Raw genomic sequence first — 24,279 nt, forward strand, 5'->3', positions numbered from 1 at the left:
TAAGCACTCAATAAATATGACTGAATGAATGAATGAATCAAGCCCGGTATGGGCAGAGGTTGTCTCTCTGTATTGCTGAATTGTATTTTCTAAGCGCTTAGTACAGTGCTCTGCACAGAGTAAGCACTCAGTAAATCTGATGGAATGAACAGAGTTTTGGGCTCACATTTTAAGTGGATGGGTATTGAAAATCCATTTTTTGGGTGAGGAAACTGAGTCACTGTCCCAAAGTGAACCCGGAGTACCTACCATCTCAAGGTCAAATGCTACTTTGTGACTGGCCAAGCCACGGTGGAACTCCAAAATACAGGGGGGTTACCGCCCCCGCAGGCCAAACTGCTAGATTGACAGCCCAAGCCGGAATACAGAAGGTGCCTTTAGCCACCTGTGCTAAACTAATTAGGTATGGGGGAGGGAAGAGGGCGGAGATTGGATAAACTGAGGTTGGAAGCTGGAAAGGTCTAGGAGCACAGGTGATATATCCCTGTGGCCTTTGAGCTTCTGGACTTTGGATCAGGCCCTACAGCAGCCGGGTGTGAGCCATGTCTGGCCGGAGCATGGGATGCCCGCACGGCCTGCACCAACTGAGGAGCCTGGGATGGATGGATGGATCGATGGGTGAGTGGCCCAGCCCGCTGAACATTCGTGGGGCTGAAAGCTAGGCCCTTTGCCATGGCTGTGGAATGCAGAAATGGATTCTTCCCAAGTGGGAAGTGCACGTGGGTGGGAGGTGGATGCCTCATCATGTGCGAATGAAGCATAAGTGCATTCCTTCCTGGTCAGACTTGGGTGTCTTGCCACATGTGTTTTGGGTGTATTATATATACATAATATGCATATGCATATATATTCATTCATTCGGTCATGTTTATTGAGCACTTACTGTTTGCAGAGCACTGTACTAAGCACTTGGGAGAGTACAATTCAGCCACAAAGAGGGACAATCCCTGTCCACAACAGGCTCACAATCTGGAAGGGGGGAGACAGACATCAAAACAAGTTCACAGGCATCAGAAGTGTTCTTATAAATAAATAGAATTATTGATATATACACATTCATAAAAATAAATAGAATTATATTGATAGATATGTACATTTATATACAAGTGCTTTGAGGCAGGGAGGGGGCAGAGCAGAGGAAAAGGGCAGCTCTTTCTCCTGATGGGGAAGCTCTAATATCATTAAATAATCATATCCCTCCCAAAAGGGAGGTTCAATTCACTACGTCCAAAATCATCAAATAATTCAATTTGCCTCAGGGAATAAATCTTCTATAAAACTCAGTCTTTCTGTCCCCGGTGTGTCTCTCTCTGTCTCTCTCACCATACTGATTCCCAAACAAACCCATCCCCAGGAGACAGGCACAGAGAAGTTAAGTGATTTGCACAAGGTCACACAGTGGGCAAGTGGCAGATATAGGATTAGAACCCAGGTTATCTGACTCCCAGCCCCGAGCTCTTTCAAAGCCTTAATAAAAGCACATCTCCTCCAAGAGGGTTTCCCCAACTAAGCCCTCATTTCTTCTTCTCCCACTCCCTTCTGCATCACCCTTGCACTTGAATTTGTACCCTTTACTCACCCCACCCTCAGCCCCACAGCATTAATGTACATATATCTTATTTATCTTAAAGTCTGTCTCCCCCTCTGGACTGAAAGCTCCTTGTGGGCAAAGAATGTGTCTACCAACTCTGTTTGAGGGAACTCTCCCAAGTGCTTGGTACTATGCTCTGCACATAGGAAGCTCTCAATAAATACCAAATGAAGGGTTTCTTCGCAGAGGGTTCTGAGGTAAACAAAAAAAACCATTCATCTAATATATTAATATACATGATTGTTTTACACCGATCTTAAAAGTTGGGTGCATTTTGGAAGGATGACCATTGGAACAACACTGTAGCTCATCAGCAAAAAGTGTAATCAGAGATGACCTTAATAAGCTCTTAAAATTTCTGGGTGATTGGTGATCACAAGACAGGATATATTGATTTAGTTAGAGAAGCAGCATTCTATAATAGAAAGAGCATGGACCTGGGAGTCAGAAGGTCATTCTTTCATTCACTTGTATTTATTGAGCACTTACTGTGCGCAGAGCACTGTATTTAGCACTTGGGAAGTACAATTCAGCCACAAAGACGGACAATCCCTACCCACAATGGGCTCAGAGTCTGGAAGGGGGTAGACATCAAAACAAGTAAACACGCAATGGGTTCTAATCCTAGCTCAACAACTTGTCTGCTGTGTGAGCTGGGGCCAGTCACTTTCACTTCCTCTGCACTTCAGTTACCTCGTCTGGGAATTGAGACTGTGAACCCCATGTGGGACAGGGACTGTGTCCAACCCGATTTTCATGTATCCACCCTAGCACTTAGTACAGTGTCTGGCACGTAGTAAGTGCTTAACAAATACCATAGCATACTGTTATATTTCTTTTTTTTGTTTTGCAGACAACGGTTTTGCTCCATTATTGGTAATCAAAACCCAGACTAATAGAACCTGGATTAACAGCCTAAAAGAATAATCAATGACTGTGTTATTTATTAAGCACTCACTCTGTGCCAAGCACTGTGTTAAGCACTGGGGTACACAGGGTAATCTGATTGAACACAACCCTTACCCCTTGGGGTTTATAGTTTAAGGGGGAGGAAGAACAGGTATTTAATCCCCAATTTAAAGAAGAGGAAACTGAAGCACAGACAAATTTAGAAATTTGCCTCAGGATCACACTGGAAAGTGGGGTGAGCTGAGATTAGGACCCAGATCTCCTAACTTTAAGTCCTGTGCTTTATACACTAGGCCACTTTACAGACAAGTGAAGGGTAGAAGACTCAGTTTTACTCCGTAGAGAAATGAAATTAGAAAACTCAAACCACAAACAAAAATCCACTTTAGGGCCCGGATTTTCTGATTATATAGTCTGCATGCATCCAATCCATCAGATGATGTCTCAATTCTCTGACCTGGGCTCTGTGGGCCCTGTCATGAGTATTGAACTCTAATAATAATAATAATAATAATAATTGTGGTATTAATTGTTTACTATGTGCCAGGCACTGTACTAAGCACCAGGATAGATACAAGGAAATTAGATTGGACATAGTTCCTGTCCTTGCCTCAATCTCCCTTTTACAAAAGAGAAAACTGAGGCACAGAGAAGTTAAGTGTCTTGTCCAACATCACACAGCAGACAATTGGCAAAGAGGGATTGGAACCCAGGTCCTTCTGATTCCCTTCTGATTCTCTACCCACTAGGCGATGCTGCTTCTCATAATTTTGAACCTAAAACCCAGGATGCTTTTAGAGCAGCTAAACTTCATCACAAATTCTCTGTCTAAGGATAGTCCACCCATATGTGAATTTCATGGCCCTATAACTTTACTACTCTCTCTTCACTATGACCAGTCATAATTTAGGAACAAGAAAGTAACCATGGAGTATTTGAGTGGGCAAGCTATAGCTCTATATCCACCTTTGAAAATACACTTAATAAAATGCAATAAAGTAAAGGTAAATACAACCAAAGCATTCCTTAAATTTTACATTAGTTTGGTTAATATATGTGCAATTACAATTTAGTAGCGTAAATGTAGTTCTCATAAAATGAACAGAATCTTTGCACAATTTAGTAGCTATGGCTCAGTTTCCATGTCAACAGTATTAGTCCTAAAACAGCTCTGTGCAAAATACTGCAGCTCTTTGTTAACTGTTCAAACCAAATTATTACGTACTATTCAAGAGCCAGTAGTGTGGTATGGATAATTTCATGCTGCAGTTCTCCAGTTTCCTATTAACTGTTGCCTTAACAAACAATGTGTTGCTAAACTCAACCAGACTTGACATAATGTTCAAATTTTAATGAAGTAGATTACAGATTTTTCTAATCTCAGTGAACAACCTATTCAGAGACATCTACCTGCAATGTAGAGACAGATGGATGGGCAAAACCAAAAACAGACAGGAAAGACTACTAAGACATAGTCATGGAAATACACACGCACACACACACACACACACACACACACACACACACAAAACTCTGTGTACTTACTGCCAAATCCTGCCAGTTTTTTTCCCGCAAAACATCTCTTGGATCTGTTCCTTCTTCTCAATCCCCATTTTACAGATGAAGTAACTGAGGCACAGATAAGTGAAGTGACTTGCCCAAGGTCTCACAGCAGACAAGAGGGGGAGGCAGGATTAGAATCCAGGACCTTTTGACTCCCAGACTCATGCTATATCCACTTCACCATGCTTCTTCTCTGCAGTTACCTCATCTGAAAATGGGGATTCAATACCTGCTGGAGGGGATGAAATGAGATGATTGCTTTTGGTTTAGTCTGGCTCTTCACACAGTAAGCGCTCAATAAATACAATTGAATGGAAAAGCTCAGGCTTGGGAGTCAGACATCGTGGGTTCTAATCCTGACTCTGACACTTTTCTGCTGTGTAACCTTGGGCGAGTCACTTAACTTCTCCATGCCTCAGTTCCCTCATCTGTAAAATGGAGATTAAGACTGTGAGCCCCACGTGGGACAATCTCATCACCTTGTGTCTACCCCAGTGCTTAGAAAAGTGCTTGGCAAGTGCTTAACAAATGCCATCATTTGTTAAGTTAAAAAGTTAAAGTACTTTCAAATTCAAGGTTTTAGCTAAAAGTGTGATCTCATTCATAGGTGAAAATGAAGTCTGTCCATGTTTTCCATAAAGTTTATTTTCTTGGCTATATTGATTCAACACAAATAAATGAGTTTTACCTGCATTCAGAGTGGAATTAAGTTGCCGGTGAAACCAGACATGCAGCGGTGGCTAGGGTCAGCTCCATCATATAAGCCACCAGCGCTTAGAACAGTGCCTACAGAGTCATTCACCTGGGGTCATCTCCCTTCTTAATCTGACCTCCATGTCTCCCCTTGATATAACTGCACAATTTATCAGAGCATGGGCATGGGAGTCAGCAGAACTGGGCTCTCCTCAGTTTCCTCAACTGAAAACACTGTCGGCATCTGATATTTGGCCACCCCGAGGCAAGAATTAAAAGCTCTGTCCTCTTCCACCGGCACGGGGCGCATGAAGTAATCACATCACACCATGCGCAGAGGACAATGTGATGATGTTACCCACCACGTTTTATGGAGGTGTTTCTCAGTCGTTGCTTCTGATGGCAGATTGATACCCTCAGGCAGATCCTGGTTGTAGTCAGTCAATTAAACAATGGTTTTTACTGGGCACTTAATCCACTGAGATCCGTGCCCTCTAAATTCTGTGCTGTGGCATTTCAAAAGTACTCCCTGACCCTTTGCCAAGAATGAGCCCAGCTCACTGACTGAGATCTGGGGCAGGGAGGGGGTATCTTACCCCCTCCCATTTGGTTCCAATTTGGCAGCAGGGGGAAGCACCCATCAGGCACTGTCTCGATATGGGTATTCCTCCAGCACCACAAGCTTAGCATGTCTAATACTGTGCTCTCACCTTCTCTATCAAAACCTCTCATTTTCCTTCTAACTTTCCCATCCCTGTTGACGACACCACCATCCTCTCTGTCTCACAAGCCCCAAACTTGGGCATTCTCCTTGGCTCTTTTCTCTTTTTATCCACCCCCATATTCAGTCTCTCAGTTCTATCTTCACAACATCTCCAGAATCTGCTTCTTCCTCTCCATCCAAGCTGTCACCAGGCCAGTTTCACCACTTGTGATATTCCAAAATCCTGCATCAGTCTCCTCACAGGCCGCCCTACCTCCAGTCTCTCCCCTTTCCAGTCCACACTTTACTCTGTTGCCCACTTTCTTAACATCATCCTGTGCACATCCTTCCATTCCTCCAGAGGCTATCAATCCTTCTCTGCATCAATCAGAAGCACCTGAACATTAGCTTCATGGCACTCAATCAGTTCTCTACTCCCTACTTACTCTTTCTCCTCTCCTAGCACATCCTAGCTATTAGGCTTCACTTCTCTCTGAACCCAACCCATTTCACTCTGCCTCATTCTTGTGTCTCTCGCTGCTGACATCTGTTCTTCCTTCCTTCTACTTGGAACTCCCTCCACCTTCACATCTGACAAACCAGTGCTCTTCCATCTTCAAAGCCCTCTTAAAGTCACATCTCTTCCAGGAGGCCTTCCCTGTTTAACAAACAGTGTATCTCCCCTTCTACTTCCACCTAAAGATTTGGGTACTTACCCCTCTTATTAACCCTGTAGATCTTCCATTCATATCTTCAAACTGTGTCCCTTACCCCTTCGTAAAATTTATTTTATTGTCTGTCTCTCTCATTAAACTATAAAATTCCCCTCTGGATTGTAAGCTCGTTATTGTCAGGAGACATGTCCACTAATTCTGTTGGATTTTACTCTCCAAGGGCTTAATACAGTGCTCTGCAGATAGTAAGCTCTCAATGAATACTGCTAATTGATTTATCCTTTCATATAGTGCTCTGCATGGAGTAAGTGCTCAGGAATACTACTGATGGATTTTTAGCATGTCCTGTGAGGCCTGTCTGAGCTCCAGAACACTCCAGCTGACTCCCTACCTATCAGTCTCTTGAAGCTGCCAAATTTACCCTGAAGAGAAGAATCAAGTCATCTCCCTTGCCCCTCCAAGGTCAAAAAAGAAAGTGCCAACTGAGACAGCTGCTTTTAAAGGGAGGGAATGATTGGAAAAAGCACTGGCCTGAGAGTCAGAGGACTTGGATTCTAATTTCAGCTTTGCTTTTGCCTGCTGTGTGACACTTGACAAGTTACTTCACTTCTCTGGGCCTAGGTTTCCTCATCTGTAAATTGGGGATTCAATACCAGTTCTCCCTCCTACTTAGAATGACAGCCCCGTGTGCGGCCTGATCGTCTTGGATTCATTCATTCATTCAATCATACTTATTGAGTGCTTATTATGTGCAGAGTGCTGTACTAAGCTCTTGGATCTTCTCCAGTGATTAGTAAGTGCTTAGGATATAGTAAGTGCTTAACAAATAAGACAATTATGTACTTTTCCAAATCATTCCCCCTTTCTTGCACTGACTTTTGAGTGGGACAAAAACTATGTCTGACCTGATTAACTTGTATCTTCCCAGTGCTTAGAACAGGGCTTCACGTATAATGTGTTTAACAGTTACAGCAATAATGACGATAATATCCTTGATTCTTCCATGGGGATCAACACATAGTAAGGCTCAATAAATATTGTAATTAAATGGAAAAACAGCAGATCCTGAGAGATGTTTGCTCTCTATACCATTCAGAATCTTTTTTTTCTAATGCCACGGGCAAATCCTCTCTTACTGTTTTGGAGGCTTTGTTGTCTAGACTCAAAGAAATGTTTATCAAAAAAGCAGGAGGGAAGGAAGTCCATGGGAGAAATTAAATGCTTCATCCCAACTTGGGCTGGACAACTGGCATGTCACCAGACAGTTCTGCTAATGTGCTAAGGTCTATGTTCAGGCAGACTGCCCAGACCTGATAAACAGGGCTGGAGACTCCTGATGTCTTTCCCCTCACATTCCGGCTTACATATGGATGCAGCAAAGGCAGCAGTGAGCCCCAAGCATGGGGGTGTAGGTAGGTCTGAGATGTGCACAAGCATCACTGATGATATGGCTTTGGCCCAGTATCCCTAGTGGGGCTCAAGTACCTGGTACCCAACCAGGGCTGTCTGAATGCAGAGCTAGAAGTTGGTAGGGGAAAGACACCTGAGTTGTTAAGCAAGAGCAGGCCCAGGCAGAGAGATTCATAGTGGGAAGGGACGTCTACTTTGTAAATCGAGTGGGCTGGTCCTCGGGCAGGGAAGAGGCATGGAAAGCTGCAGTGGAGAGGCAGATGAAGATTCCTAAAGCAGGCAGGAACTAGGCCCTCTGATAACTCCAAATCAAGGCAGGGACTAGCAGCTTCGGGTCTTTTAGGTCAGCTGCTCCCAACTCTGGATCTTCAAAATCAATGGACTTCTTGCCACCCCCAGGGTCCAGAGCTAGCAGGGCTTGGCCATTCGTAGTTTTGGACCTCTCAGTCCTGCTGCTCCTGTGTAAATAAAAACAAACTTTCTTAAAGATTCTTTCAGTCCAAGTTGTGGGGAACAGCTGTTGGAGGGTAATAAGGAAAGCAAAGATTCCTGTAATGAACTAAAAATGGCTCCTTTGCATCAGCTATCTTGAAGAGTATGGGCAGCATCTTCAGTATCCTAATGATGGCCACCTTGGGAAACTTAAAAGGCAATTTATCTGCTAATGTGTGCTGCCTGAGAAGACTGCTTTCTTCACTTCCTGTCATCCCAATCTGTACAGAAACAAATGAATCTGCCACCCTCTTTCTCAGCTCTGCCTACCCTCTGTTGCACTCCCCACTGTAGATACACATTGAAACTCATTTCTAGTCAACACTGAAATCCCACTCCTCGATAACATCTAAAGTCTTCTCTCTCCTACTCTCAAAGCCATTGCAGACTGTCATCTCCCCCATTCCTCCTCCCTCTTTTAATCGTATTTGTTAAGCACTTACTTTGTGCCAGGCACTGTTCTAAGCACTGAGGGTAGGTACAAGCTATTCAGGTTGGACACAGTCCATGTCCCCCATGGGGCTCACATTAGTAATCCCCATTTTACAGATGAGGTTACTGAGGTACAAAGAATTAAATGACTTGCCCAAGATCACACAGCAGATAAGTGGTGGAGCCAGGTTCAGAACCCAGGTTCTCTAACTCCAAGAACCATGCTCTTGTCAGAAGGCCATTCTGCTTTTCTAATTCTGTCGGTTCTTCCTCCAAATATGGGAAGCAGCATGGCCTAGTGGAAAAAGCACAGGCCTGGGAGTTAGATAACCCTTGTTCCAATCCTGGCTCTGCCAACTGCTTGCTGCATGACCTTCGACAAGTCATTTACCTTCTCTGTGCCTCAGTTTCCTCAAATGGGGATTAAATCCTATTTCTTGCTTAGGACTGAGAAGTCCATGTGGGACAGGCAGTCAGTTGTATTTACTGAGCACTTGCTATGTCCACAGCATTGTACTAAGCACTTAGGAAAGCACAATTCAACAAAAAACAGACACATTTCCTGCCTACAACGAGCTTACACTCTGGAGAGAATGAGTCCAATCTGGTTAACTTGTACCAACGTCAGTAAGTAGAAAAGTGCTTGAAAATTTAAAATTTGCAAGTCAAAGGGATTTTTCTATGTTGTACTCTTTTCCAAGGGCTTAGTGCAGTTTGCTCTGAACACAGTAAACCCTTTATAAATAACATGAATTGATTGGTTAAAAGAAAATATTTCAAACAAACACTTAAGTAGACATGGCAAATGACATGGCATCCCAGTGGTTAAGAAGATCAAAGAATAGTAATTGTGCTGGGAAATTAAGGCTTGGAGTGGATCATTGATTTTTGCTCAATCCAGTATTCCGGACATTAAATCATTTGTTTATGTCTTCCCCATTTGTAGCCTTTATAGGTTCCAAATGGACTCACCAGGAAAACAAATAAGGACCTGCTGCAGTTGGTGGAAGTGCCTGAGAATCTTTTAAAATTGGTAGTAAAATTGTCTTCCATTGACAGGAAGAGCATTTTCAGAAACAGTTTTTACCACTGCACATTTTGCTTGTACATTTTTTTGTTTGTGTTCTACTAAAGTCAAAAAGATATTAAATCTGCTTTACAGTCTCTATATTATCCCTCAGATGTTTGAAGCCTACCCTGGTACAAAAGGTTCTTTTCAGAGACCATCCATTTTGCTGTCAAGAGTAAAAAAAGCTTGGCGGCGGGAGGGGAGGGGGGGAGCTCTAATAGAACGTGCAACAAGTTATCAATTCTTCAAGAAAGAAATGTTTGTTCTGGGGAAAATTCAGTTGCATGGTATCCAGAAGGAGTGAAAGGTGGCATTTAAGAGAATGGCTAGTCATTTTAGTTATTTTTAGATAATGATCATTTTGGCTCATAGCTCTCTGAAGGCTTTTACCATCAGGTGGGGGTTAGGGGAGAGGAATGTTCAGCAGATACTGTTATTGACCTCATGTAAGTCGACTGCTCTTGCTTCAGACAGCCTTTTAGCTGTCAAGTACATGTCTTCTGGTTCATTCAAGCCTCTGGATTTTTAAGGGAAATGCATTATTTGTTTCTTTTCTTTTGGCTCCAGACAAAGCTTAGTGTCTAGACATACAAATGATAAGTGCTGCTTCATTAGCCAGCGTGGCTCAATGGAAAGAGCCCAGGCTTGGGAGTCAGAGGTCATGCATTCTAATCCTGGCTCCACTACTTGTCAGCTGTGTGACTTTGGGCAAATCACTAAACTTCTCTGTGCCGCAGTTACCTCATCTGTAAAATGGGGATTAAGACTGTGAGCCCCGTGTGGGACAACCTGATGACCTTGTATCGACCTCAGCACTTAGAACAGTGTTTGGCACATAATAAGCACTTAACAAATCCCATTATTATTATTATTATTATTTATTAGCCATTGCACACTTCTGGATTACTACTAGATTGAGGTTCTACTCCTACTTTAATAATTACCTTAAGTGCCATCAGAATGCATCTGTACACCTATCACATATAGATACCTCTTTCATTTCCTTCCAGCAGATCAAAAGAGTTTCTTTATCCATGTTGGTTGGGGAGATGAAAAACAGTCAGTGTTCAACATCATTCAATAGTCACAGGAGGAGGAAATGTCATATGGGTCAATACATTTTTCGGGTTGATAGGTTTGAAAAACATTTGAAAAAACTATTACTATTTCTGTCGCTTCCAAAGGAGATGGTTCAACGAATCAAAATATATAACCATCCCACTGCTCTAAAATCCCCTGTTTTCAGTGATTAGGCATAGTTATTGTTTTCTTCATTATAGATGTCCCCTATTAACTAGAAATGACTCATTTAGCCCTTACACTGTAAGCGTACTGGCCATTAAGGAATTTATGTAAATGTTTTTAAAGTATAAAATTAGGATTCCCCCACCGCCCACTAAATTTTCAATCACAAAAAACCATTCTGCCCACTCTTTACTTAGAAAAAAAACTAATTTAAGACATTTGCCAAAGGAATGCGCATTCAGAAATTGATCAATGACACTGGGGTAAGCTCATTTTTTCCTGAAAAAAATAATGACAAATGGCTTAAGATAAACTATTGCATTGTGCATGAAACCAAAATAATAAAAACAATATGATAAATGCTTTCTGCCCAAGGACCAGCCTTCAAGGCTCACCTTAAATTTAGAAGCCCAAATTTAAGTGGATTTCTCTCTCTCTCCCTCTCCCCTCGTCCCCACCCCACCTCCATTCCCCTCCCTACGACAGTGCTTATTTGTTTATTTTCATCTAGCTTATTGAAAATAAGTTGTGGAACATGATTGATTTAGAAAGCTGATACAAGGCACAGAGAGGGTTATGAATTATTCGACACATGCTAATTGACTAACCAAGTATTCTGGAGCTTTTTAAAAAATATATATATATATATATACTAACAACAAGAACAAAAGGAAGATATTGACTCAGTCTCAAGTATTCCTGCAATTCTGAGACTTTTCTGACTTTTAAATAACATCACTACTTTTCTGATTCATGCCAAATTTAGCTGTTCAAGACAGCTCTCTTCTAGAAGTTTAATTTGTTTACCTTCTTGCACAGCAATCAGTTGCCTACAGGAATGAATGTAGCAGTTTTAGATTTTTTTCAAAATATATGCAGATGGGTGAATTTGATACTTTTGGAATGAACTAAAATGAAATGTAAGTTTTAAAGGCCTAATAGATATTATATAGGAATCCACAAACACCACATTTTAACTGAGATATTGTCATAAAATCTCTGAAAGTTTAAGCAAAGACATTTTATCTCCGTGATTCTCAGATTCTGTGCTATGAAATGAGAAGATGTTTACAGAATGCATGGGGATAATATATAGCTTAATGACCCCACTATTCACTTTTCTTTCAACCACCTCAGCAAAGTAGATTTACAGCTGGTGAGTTCAGAACGATACCTCAAGTAATTCACAAGATAGTTAATCATAAATTAATCTACATGTGTAAAGACATAAATTCTTATGAAACTCTTAAGAGTAAATCAATTAATAACATATATTGAGTGCTTATTGCAGACAACTGTACTAAATGCTTAGAAGAGTACAATTTCACAGAGTTGGTAGGCATGTTCTTTGTCCACAAAGAACTTGCTGTTCAGAGCAATTGTGGGAAAGGAACTTGTCCACTAGCTCTGTTGTATTTTCCCAAGTGCTTAGTGCAGGGTTCTGCACACAGAAGGCACTCAATAAATTGATTAATTGATTAATTGATCTGAAAGAAGTGCCTGGGGGAAAAGCATATCTGAGGAAATACTTTTCTGTAGGTAGATTCTTCTGAAACTATCCAGTTGATCTGGAGCTCTGTTCTCTCTAATGCCTTTTATTTCTTAAAGCAAAATCTTCCAGTGGTTTAAAAGAGTGAAATTTACCTCCCCTAAACACAACACTTACCAACAGGAATTGATTCAGGCATTGAGAAAAATGGGTTGTTAAGGCGCTATTCTACTTTTAAATTTCTCCATTCAGGTTGAGTCCACCATTTCCTTTGGTAAGCCAGTCTGGTATTTTATGTTCTGTATAACTAATAGTTTCTTCTTTGTAGGCATTCCAAATCTCTTTGCCATATAAATAGCCAAGTTTACTGTAGCAATTTAGTAAAATTGAAAAGGAAAATTAACATCTCAAAACTCCCTTTTAATGTCAGTGCTTTTTATCTCACACTTCCAAAAACCTATAAGCTCATAAATTTGAATCTCTTTCCTATGTGTTGACTATGGTGTCAACACATATCCTTTCACATTAGAATACTTTACCCCAGTCCAAACTTGCATATTTTACAGGCTAAATATATAAAAGGGGGAAAGACTGGAGTGTGTGAAGAAGAGAATGATCACTATTTAACAATTTTCTTTAAATATGTTCTTTCAACTATCGTTCGTATTGGACTGGATCACCTCTATGTGAGAGGGAAAGAAAAAAAGTTTTAAAAAAGATTGGGTAATTTAGTATGAGATCATAAGCTAAAGGGAATGAACAAAAGATGGCAAATCTAGTTGTATCAATTCAAGGTATGTTTTACCACATTTTGAGGATGTTTGGAATTACTAATGTATACAAAAAACAGAATTGAGTAAAACTACTTGAAAATAAGTTAATTTAAATACTTTTTTCCAGTGTCACAGAATTAGAGTTAAATGTCTTTCTCAAGTGTTTTTCTGCTAATGTTTTTCTTTATAAAAGGCATGGCTTTTTTGCCTTTTTTTTTTTTTAGGAAAATCCCTTTTTTTTTTCTAAAGTCCATGGAATCTTCCATTGCAAAAGGTTTGAACATCAGACACTAGCCTATGTCTTTAAAATATACTTGCATGAAAATAGATACCAGACTTCTGATAGAATATGAAGCTATGGTTAAAGTAGCAAGGGAAGTCAGAAATAGTCATTCGATAGCAAATTGAGAACATAAAACAGTTTAATGCATTCTTTCAAAACTTGGGTCGGAACCTTAGAGGAGATGATAGCTTTCACTATTATGACCCACTGAATTAATCTCATATTAGGTGGAAATTTTTTGGCACTTCGATATATCAGAAGAAGAAATAAAAATGGAATCAAGGGATGATGAGAGGGTGGAATTCTTTATCATATGTCACCATAGGTTTGTTCAAGGAAAAAAAATTTGGAACAGGGACAGTGTCAGATAATTGACTAAGCTATGTGTCAGATAATCCGAGGTCCATCTTTGCAATACAATTTTAAATTAGAGCTGTGCACCAAATTACCATCAATGTATGATGGTCTGATGATGATAATGATGATAGTATTTTTAGTGCATCAAATAGGTTTAATAACCTTCTCTATTTCCAAATGGAGCAACGGGAATCTAAGTATCCAAAATAGAAGTGCCTATGCTCTCCCTCCCCAAATGAAGCTTCATGATCGTGACTGTAGTCTGTTCTGAGGTGGGAGAGGGAATGATGATACTTTTCCCTACTATTCTTTCTTCTGCCCTACTCTATTTTTACCCCTGATGCATTGTTACCTCTTAAAGGAATAGAGGAAAGAATGGGACAGAATCATGTGTCTCTGGTCCCAGCATCTTCCTTGTTGTAGAAAAGAGTCCAAAAATGATTTTAAAAAAGGTGAACAAGAAGTGCTCTGACTTTCGACAGAGTTGGCCTGGATCTGCAGATGACTCGTCTCTCTGAATCTGCATTCCAGGTGTGCGCTGACCAGATACCTACATACAGCTGCTAAGGCACTATTTTGGCAAAAGCCTCTCTGCTCAACTCTATGAGTTCAAAGCTCCTTTATCTCTCTAGATTGTGAGCTCATTGCGATCAGAAAATGTCTATTGTATTGCTCTTTTGTACACTCTAAGCACTTAGCATAGTGCTCTGACAAAGTAAGCATTCTATATGACTGATTGATTTTACCTGTAGATCTAGGAGGAATATGTAGAAGTAATTAATTTGATTTGCCTCCCTCTAGTCAGGACTGCAAATGGATGGATAGTTCAAAAATTTCCAGGGACCTAGAATTTTTTTTTCCCTTCCTCATGACTAAAGAGACCAGCTGTTCCCAAAGGGTAGGGGAAGCCCCACATTCAGATGGCTTGCCAACTCCCACATCTCACTAGCAGTACCAAAATGTGTGGTTGCCCCACTTGTTATAGAAATAGATTTCTTTCCTTACCTTCTGTCTGACTGTTCCTGGTGACTTTCCAAGATGTTACGGAAGGGTCTGGGGGATGTGTAGGAGGAGGGAGGAGAGGATATACGTGTTTGTGTAACCATATCCTTTCCTTCCTACTGGCAAAAAAAATTTAGAGGAATGTAGAATCACAACTTATTTTAGATTCTGGTTGAAAAATGAATAGCAGTAATTAGTGGTGTTCGTTCCCAAGAACATAGGCACCTGGTGAGAGGAGAGTGAGCTGGTGAGTTGGGAAGAGGGCTGGGTGAGTAAGAATAAGCAGGAAGGTCCATTTACAGCTGTCTTACCTGAATTATTTTTCAGCTCCCCTTTCCTGCTTCACCCAGCTCACACTCTTTACTCCTCCCAAACTAACATAGCAGTACCTCAAATTCAATGTTCCCACCTATTGTTCTGGACCTCCCTCTATCTGGAACTCCTTCTTTCTTCAAATACCCAAGATTGCAACTCTCCACATTCAATATTGTGCCAGAAGTCCAGTAGGAGGCCTTTCCAAGACCTATGAGTTTTGCTGGAGACGACTGTCCCACGGCTCCCCAGTATGGGCTATCCTAGCTCTGTCTTAGGCCAGCAATCAATCAATTTTTTGAGCACTTACTCTATGCAAAGTACTGTACTAAGCACTTGGGAGAGCACAACATAAAGAAGTTGGTAGATGCATTTCCTGCCCATAACAAGCTTACAGTCTAGAGGGGGAAACAGCATTAATATGAATAAATAAATTATGAATATATGCACGTGCTGGGCAGCTGAGGGAGGGGCAATTAAAGGGTGCAAGGGAAATGCAGGAATAGGAAATGAAGAAATGAGGGTCTAGTTAGGAAGGTGGGAGGAGCCAAGAGGATCGGGAAGGAGAGGTTTGGAGAAGCATGTAAGGGAGTAATATTTTTCCCTTGCTCTTCCACTCCATTCCTGTGGCTGATGATGCCTCTGTGATGGTGTCAGCCTCTGGTCCTTTCTCTGTCTCTGTGTGTCAGTGATTCCCTTTCCTGGCCATCCCCTCACTCTTAAATTCAGGTTCATGACATTGAGCTCATTGTGGACAGGGAATGTGTCTGCCAACTCTGTTATACTGTACTCTCTCAAGCGCTTAGCACAGTGCTCTTTGCACAGTAAACACTCAACAAACATGATCGATTGATTTATTGGTCTGGAGGGGTGTCAGGCCTAGGTCATGGAGAAAATCTAGTCCTTTTATTGATTTACTATACTTCAATATTTCCTTATACATGTCAAAATCGTTCTTCTGCAGTTTTGTTCTATGCTTAGGAGAAATAGATCTGTGTGCATCAGTTGTTTTCCTAGGACTTGGGAACATCTGGTGTGCCTCGTGAAATTCAGGGAGCTGCAGTGTTTGGTTTCAGTCTGCCTGTAAAGTACACTGCTATTTCCAGATCCACATTGCTGCACTGTCCAGCCCTAGATGGCAGATGGCCAAAATGAGCCAAGAAGTGAAATGAGGGCATACTCCTTGCTCCCGTTGATCAACAACAAGGGATAGGAAGAGCCACTGGAGTTCCTTCCCATTTAGTCCTCCAATTTACTGGCTAAATTGAGATTCCATTTAATCTTGTAATTTTCACACCCAAATCCCTTGCATTTACATTGCTCTTCATCTCCCGGGGAGCATTTATCCACTCTCAAAATGGTACCACCGGAGTTGAATGTTCAAATTGGTGCCATGTCTAAACCAATTTGTCTCCATCTGCCTGGATCTTAGCCTCCTGACCACGTCAGTCTATTCATTTTCCGGATCTCTAACTGAGCTAGTTCTGCCTTGGTTCTGTACAGTCAAAGCCTCAATTCCAGTCTTTTGATAACACCATACTAAAAATATCATCCTCAAAAAGAACTTGGTATTATGTCGTTTCCCAAAAGGTATCGATCTAATGATTCATGTGAAATCATGGCCTGCTTTCATCCTCAACCCCCACTCACTTCTAAATAGCAAATCTCAGATCAGCCACCAAAGGGATAAAGGAGTGAAAGCAACCAGGATGATGGAAAAATGTTGACTCACTAAGTTCTTCCAGGAAAGGGAGCATCATGTGTGTGGGAAATGGAAAAAAATCAATAGAACGAAGAGTTTCCAATCTTTAATAGTAGTTAAAAGAGATTCTAAAATCTGGATGCTAGTATTTGATTTGAAGTATTTTTAAAAATTTAAGCTCTTTGAGGGTAAGGAGAACATGTCTACCACATCTGTTATATTGTATTCTCCCAAGTGTTTAGTACAGTCCTCTGCACACTTTCAGCCCTTAGTATATACAATTGATTGACGGGTAAAAGTCCATGCAACTAAAAAATCTCAATCCCAAATTTAGTTTTTAAATCCATAACAGTTTCCAATGTTGTATAAGTTAGCCAGGACTTCCAAAATCAACTATCTATTTAGGATACATGCAGAAATAATTTTAAGAAATAGGAGTCAGCTTATCTCTTGACTTTCCATAGAAAATATGTGCAGATCCATTCTAGTGCTATGTCCAAAGATTAAAACGTTCATCTGTTCTTTTCTGCCACCTGCCAGAGTGACATTAAGCAGAAGGGGAGAGGAGGAGGATGAAGAAGAGGTGGGGGGAAAGACTAGAGGCAAACTCACAGATGCCTTTGGAGGAAAAGGGGATTTGGAGAGAGAGGTAATTCAGAAATTTAGGATTAAAGTGGCTCATCTTGGTCACTGATTCTTTCCCTGACCCTATGATAGTACACCTCAGTGTGGCAGGATTAGGAGATCCATATTTGGTTGATTTTTGCAAATTAGCAATGGTTTGCCATTTTTATGACAAAAGCTTGAGTAGTGAGATGGTGTCTCTTCTGTTGTAGGGTCAGGTCTATTCATTCAAAACTAGAATACAGTATTCTGTCTACAATCCTTTGCCTCATTCTGTCTCACAGAACTAGATATGCATGCCCTTCAGAGTAGAGGAGACTTATGCAAATCCAGCCAATTTGAGATTACTTCTTATGCACAGTGCACTACCACATAGATTTGTTTACCTGAGAACATTCTTTAATTAAAAAATATTAGTTAGGTGTGCTTTATATAATGGCACTTACAGTTTAGAATTCAGTACAGTAGTGTGCTAATCCCACACAATTTCAGAGCATTAGTTTCTGAAAACCTCACCCTATTGCTTTGGTCCCTAAGCACTGAGTGTCTGTCATTTTCCAAATTGCTCCACACTTGGATTAGCTACATAGAGTAGGAAGTGAGGGAGGAGACTTACCCAGCACAAAGTAAAAGGAAAGCTGACAATGCCAATTAATTCTACCAAAAGTAGTCCAAATGCTTTAGGAATTAAAGTGGATAGCTAAGATGTTTTAATGATATTTGTTAAATACTTACTATACACCAGGCACTGTTCTAAGCACTGGGGCAGATGCGGTACAATCAGGACACAGTTCTTGTCCCATATGAGGTTCACAGTCATAATCCCTATTTTACAGATGAGGTAACTGAGGCACAGAAAAGTTAAGTGACTTGCCCAAGATTACACATCAGACAAGCAGACAAAGCAGTTTAATGAAAAGATCTCGGGATTGGAGTCAGAGGCTGTGGGTTCTAATTTTGGCTCTGCCACTTGTCATCTGTGTGACCCTAGGCAAGCCATTAACTTCTCTGTGCCTCAATTACCTCATCTGTAAAATGGGGATTAAGACTGTGAGCCCTACGTGGGATAACCTGATTACCTTGCATCTATCCCAGTGCTTAGAACAATGCTTGGCACATAGTAAGCCCTAAACAAAATACCATAGTCAAGTGGCAGAGCCAGGACTAGAACCTAGGTCCTTCTGACTCCCAGGCCAGTGTCTATATACCAAGCCACCCTGCTTCTCAAGCAGCTTCGCAGTTTGGGCAGTTTGGCTATCTACTCAGTCGGATTGTCATCTGGTCCCTTCCTCTTGCTCTTGATACAGCAAAAGAGAAAAATGGATCTTGGCTCAAAAGAGACTTTCTTCTGATACCCAAAGCAGCATTGCATAGTGAATAGAGCATGGGTCTGGTAGTCAGAAGGATCTAGGTTCTAATACTGACTCTGCCACTGTGTGACCCTGGGCAAGTCTCTTCACTTATCTGAGCCTCAATTACTGCATCTGTAAACATGAGGATTGTGTGGGAGCCCCATGTGGAACATGGACTGTGTCCAACTTAAATTGTTCTGTATCTACTCCAGTGCAGTGCCTGGCACATAGTAAGTGATTAACAAATACCATAAAACCCATACTCCAGCATTGAAAGGGAGGGAGAAGTTGAATCTGTTTGCTGGCATAGGATGGGATTTTTGTGGTGTCACCGGGTTAGTCTCCCTCTTTGGCAAATATAAACAGCTTGCTGAGAAAAGTTTCCCTTGGGCCTCAGTTTATCCCATCATCAAAAAACAAACCAACCCCCTTTTAAAGCCCCGTATGTGCTTGAGAACTTGGAGAGAAGATGAAAATGCTAATTTTTCATCTACCTTCCACATCGGTTAGTCCCATTCCGGGCTGCTTCCCGGGCTCTTGTCCATTTTGGCTCATCTTTCCTCTGGAAAACAACAAGAATGGTGTAATCAGTGATAAATCCTTTGGTAGAAATGAAAATGCCAGGGAACCCAATAAATTTAAAGCATATGTCTTTCAGAAGAACCTCCTGCAGCACAATCCTTTTCAAAAACTTGCTATAAATCTTTCCTGTGGCGAAGTATAAAATGTTTCCTATTCCTTAACACTGGATGCTGATATTTAAATGACCTCTTTGAATTGTTTTTTCTAACTCCAGATATAATTATTTTAAACATTAATAGTGACCAACCAAAACAGTCATGAGCCGGATTGACGAAGCTACTATCTTCCAGAATATGTTTCTCATTTTACTAAGTAAAAATATGATTAGCCCCAGGTACCTCATGAGTTGCCCATTTTGCAGATGCGTATTCAGAACTTATCAATCAGAGGTACTTACTGAGCCCTTTCTCTGGGCAGAACACTGTATGAAGCACCTGCGAGATTACAGTGGACCTAGCAGGCACAAACCCCACACTCAAGAGAGCTTACATTCTGATGGGGAAACAGACACTAAAATAAAGAATAATTGTGTTATTAGCACTTACTATGTGCCAAGGACTGTGTGCTAAGTGCTGGGGTAGATGCAAGATCATCAATTCTCACATGGGGCTCACAGTCTAAATAGGATGGAGATCAGGCATTAAATCCTCATTTTACACATGGGGAAACTGCGACACAGAGAAATGAAGTGACTTGCCCAAGATCACACAGCAGGCAAGTGGTGGGGCCAGGATTAGAACTCAGGTCTTCTGACTTCCAGGGCCATGTTCTTTCCATTAGGCCATACTGCTTCTCACACAGGTAGGGGGAAGCAGCAAGCAGAGTTTTAAAAGATGCACACATAAGTATGGGATAGTGAAGGAAGGAACCGAAGTGCATATGGGGTGAAGACTTAGGTACATGTGTGACACACCGGGCATTTAATAAAGTTGGGAGTTGAGAGATTAGTCATGGCAGATTTCCTGTAGGAGATGTAAGGGCTTTGCAGATGGGGAGAGCAGCCATCTGTTTGTTGTGAAGGGGGAGGGAGCTCCAGGCAGGGTAGAGAGTATGAGAAAGAGGTTGACAGGAGGAAAGAGGAGAGCAAACCATCATGAATAGGTTGGCATTAAAGTAAAAAAGTGTGCGGCCTGGGTTGTAGTGAGAGAGAAGTGAGGAAAAGTAGAGGGAAGAAACAGAGCTGATTAAATGATTAAATGTACTAAAGCTGAGATCCCATGGTCCAGTATCACATGGAAATAGAACAAGGAATAGAACTCAGCTCCATCAAGTCTCCATTCAGAAGTCTTCCAACTAAAACTGTGCTGATCTTTTTGGGTTAAATAATCTTTTTTGAATGAAGGCCATTTGTGAAGGGGGCGAATATGTGTTTGGATGTGTATTATTTGTACAGAGGCCAAATATGTGCTTGGAAGTGTGTTTTTTAAGCACGATCTTCCTTCATTTACATAACTCCTCTCCTTTAAACTTCTTGCATTAGAGAAGCAGCATGGCCTAGAGTGGAAAGAGCATGGACTTGGCTTCTCAACCAGACTATGTCACTTGTCGCCATGTGACCTTGGATAAGTCACTTAACTTCTCTCTAACTTTGTTTCCTCATCTATAAAATCTTCAGACTGTAACACCCATGTGGGACAAGGATTGGGTCAGGTGATTATTTTGAATTGAACACTAACTGTACTAAGCACTTGGGAGGGTACAATGCAACAGAGTTGGTAGACATGTTCCCTGCCCAAAGGGAAATTGCAGCCTAAAGGAAGAAACACATTAAAATGAATTTTGGATATGTACAAAAGTGCTATGGGGCTGAGGCAGGGGCAAATGAAGGGCACAAACCTAAGTGCAAGGACAATTCAGAAGGGAAAAGGAGTAGGGGAAATGAGGGCTTAATCAGGGAATAACTACTGGAGGAGTGTGATTTTAGTAAGACTTGGAAGGTGGGAAGAATGGCGATCTGTTGGTTATGAAAAGAGAGGGAGACCAGAGGCAAGATGTGTGTGTGGGATTAGTGGTGAGATAGACAAGATGGAGGTACAGTAAATAGGTTGGATTTAGAGGAGCAAAGTGAGCATGCTGGGTTGTACTAGGATATCAGTGAGGCAGGATAAAAAGGTAAAAGTGATTGAGTGTTTTAAAGCTAATAGTAAGGAGTTTCTGTTTGATGCAGAAGTGGATGGATGTTCTTGAAGAGTGGAGAATCATGAATTGAACACTTTTTTTTAAGGAAAAATGAACTATCTAGGCAACAGAGTAAACTATGAACTGGAGTGGTGAGACACAGGAGGCAGGGAAGTTAGAAAGGAGGCAGATGCACTAGTCAAGGAAGGATATAAGTGCTTTGATCAACATAGTAGCAGATTGGATGGAGAAGAAAGGGTGGAATTTAGTGATGCTATGAAGGTAGAACTGAAAGGCTTTGGTGATAAATTGAATATGTGGCTTGAATGAGAGACATGAGCTGAGGATAATGTTAAAGTTATGAGCTTTTAAATCAGGGAGGATGATGGGGCTATCTACAATGATGGAAAAGTCAGGGAGAGGATAGAGTGTGGTTGGAAAGATGAGGCATTGTGAAGCAATATACCCCAACTAGATCTAGTACCAATGACTTCAGATTATTTCTAACAGGTTGTTCTTACATTACTTGTGACTAATATCTGCTATCCATGTGTATCCATGTGTTGACTTCGTTTAGACCTTTGTTTTCAGATATTTTCAAGGGAGTTTGGTTCATTATAGAATTATGCCCTGTGAGAAATGTTGGTATAGAAACATTAGATGAATAGTCTGTCATCTTTGTGATGTGTAAATGTGAAAATGAGAACACAGACTCCCATAAAGTTACAAAGTGAGTACATGTAGGTATCAAATCAATGTTAGGAGTTTCTGCTTCTTTACCATATATATCAATCCTGAGTCTTGTAAACTGCATTGGTATTGTTAGAAAATGATCAATCAACAAATTGTACAGAGGGTTAGCATATACCCACTTTTGGGTCTGAACACTTGGGAATTTATATGACTTGCTCAGTCCAATTCAAAGCCGAGTTCAAACAGATGAGCCTGACAATTTTCCTCAATATCTTGCTCAAAATGGGCTGACAGAAACAGATAACTCATGTGACCCAGTTTCTTGCCTTGATTTGTCTCCACCAATTCCCTTCCCACTCTACTGCTCTCAGGGTTTTAATACTCCACGGAGCTTAGACTAAGTTTACCAGTGACCTAATAGCCAAGTCCAAAGGGCAGTAGTTCATTGTGATTCTTCTTGATTTTTAAGCTGCTTTCGACACTGGACCACTCTCTTCCTCTAGAAACACTATCAACCCTCTGTTTTACTTTCCCGGTAATAACCTGGTTTCTTTCCTTGCTCTCTGACTGCTCCTTCTCAGTTTTGTTGAATGGTTCCTCTTTTACCTCTCCTGTTACTGTGGGTATTCTACAAAAGTCTATTCCCAGTTCCCTGCTCTTCTTACTCTTTACTCACTCTTGGAGAGATCATCTGAATCACATAGCTTCAGTTGCTTCCTCTATGCAGACCACTTTGCTTTCCTTGTGCTCTTATCCGATTTACAACCCTTCCTCTCCTCTTGCTTCCAGGACTTGTCCACTTGGATGCCCTGCTGGCACTTCAAACACAGCAGGTCCAAAGCAGAACTAGTCACCTATTCTTCTAAGCCCACTCCGCATCTCAGTTGAAACACCACCATCCCTGAAGTCGAAACCTTGGAGTCATTCTTGACTCTTTACTGTCTTTCCAACTTTCACATTCAATTTACCTCCAAATTCTGCTGTTTCTTCCTACACACAATCTCCTTGATCCACCTCTTCCCCTTCACCTAAATGGCTAGCACCCTGATGAAAGCTCTAGAAATATTGTGGCAAGACTATTATATCTACTTCCTTATGATTCTCCCTACCACCATCCTCTTCTTTTTCCAACCTATGGATAATCTTCTTGAAGAATCCCTCAGTACATCCTTCCCTAACTCAAAGTCCTCAGAGGAGAAGAATATGGCTCAATAGCTAGGTTAAAGTACTTTGCTTTTCTTTGCCTTAGTATACTGTACCATGAGTTAGGTTTAGGGGCATAATTTCTGAGGAAAGTTGGGAGTGAAATAGGTGTGTGGGCTTTGGGGTGGTACATGTCTTTTCCAGCATCATCAATACACTGCTTGTATTAGGATATTTGTGCTAAGTCTACCATCTTACTTCTAGCAATAGGGTTGGAAGCTTGGCTCTAAATATGTTGGGAATTTTCTTCCAAATGGTCCGTGGCCACTATATGTTTGTTGTTTTAAATTGAAGAGTATATTGGGTAGTAAATAATTTATAGTATTTAAAGATATGTACATAATGTACATGCACATATGTAAGCTCTGTGTGGGCCACGATTGTGTCTACCAACTCTGTCGTACTGCGCTTTCCCAAGAGCTTAGTACAGTGCTCTGTATATAGTAAGTGCTCAATAAATACCATTGATGTGATGTTAATAAAATATTCAATAAGAAATCTGGATTTAGCACGGGCTTATATTCTGATTTTTCTTGAGCATGGTTATGATATGGATTCTTTAACCAGAAGTCATTATAAAGCAAATTTTAACATTTATTTTTAAATGAGAAGGAATCTCATTTATTTAGGCACATTGACCTGAAAAGTAAAATAAAACCTCAGAGTTGCTCTACTTAATTAAAAAGCAAAACAAAAGTAGGGGATGGTGATGTTAATAGGAGAATGATTTTTAATTTGCAAAGTGCCCACCCATGGAACTGAAAGCAAAATGAAAACACACCCATTTTTGCACCCCAAAGGGTGCAAATCACCTTGGATTTGCAAAGGGTGACACAGAAGGGAATGGGAGAAGAGGAAATGAGGGCTTTGTTGGGATAGGCCTCTTGGAGGAGATATGCTTTTATAAGGCTTTGAGGGCAGGGAGAGTGATTGTTTTTCAGATATGATGAAGAGGGAGGGGGTTCTAGGCCAGAGGCAGGACATGGCCAAGGGGTTGGCAGTGAGATA

At 41.1% G+C, this 24,279-nt stretch overlaps 1 protein-coding gene across 1 annotated transcript in view; it reads right to left on the bottom strand.

Moving 5' to 3' along the window:
• PCLO (piccolo presynaptic cytomatrix protein) overlaps positions 1–24,279 on the bottom strand; it is a 288,802-nt gene that overhangs the window by 13,010 nt on the left and 251,513 nt on the right. Inside the window, exon 23 of the mRNA XM_029077273.2 lies at positions 19,170–19,237. Within this exon, the coding sequence (XP_028933106.1) occupies positions 19,170–19,237 (68 nt within the window). The remainder of the gene's footprint in view (positions 1–19,169; positions 19,238–24,279) is intronic.

Source organism: Ornithorhynchus anatinus, chromosome 13, assembly GCF_004115215.2.
Source record: "Ornithorhynchus anatinus isolate Pmale09 chromosome 13, mOrnAna1.pri.v4, whole genome shotgun sequence".
Taxonomy (NCBI): domain Eukaryota; kingdom Metazoa; phylum Chordata; class Mammalia; order Monotremata; family Ornithorhynchidae; genus Ornithorhynchus; species Ornithorhynchus anatinus.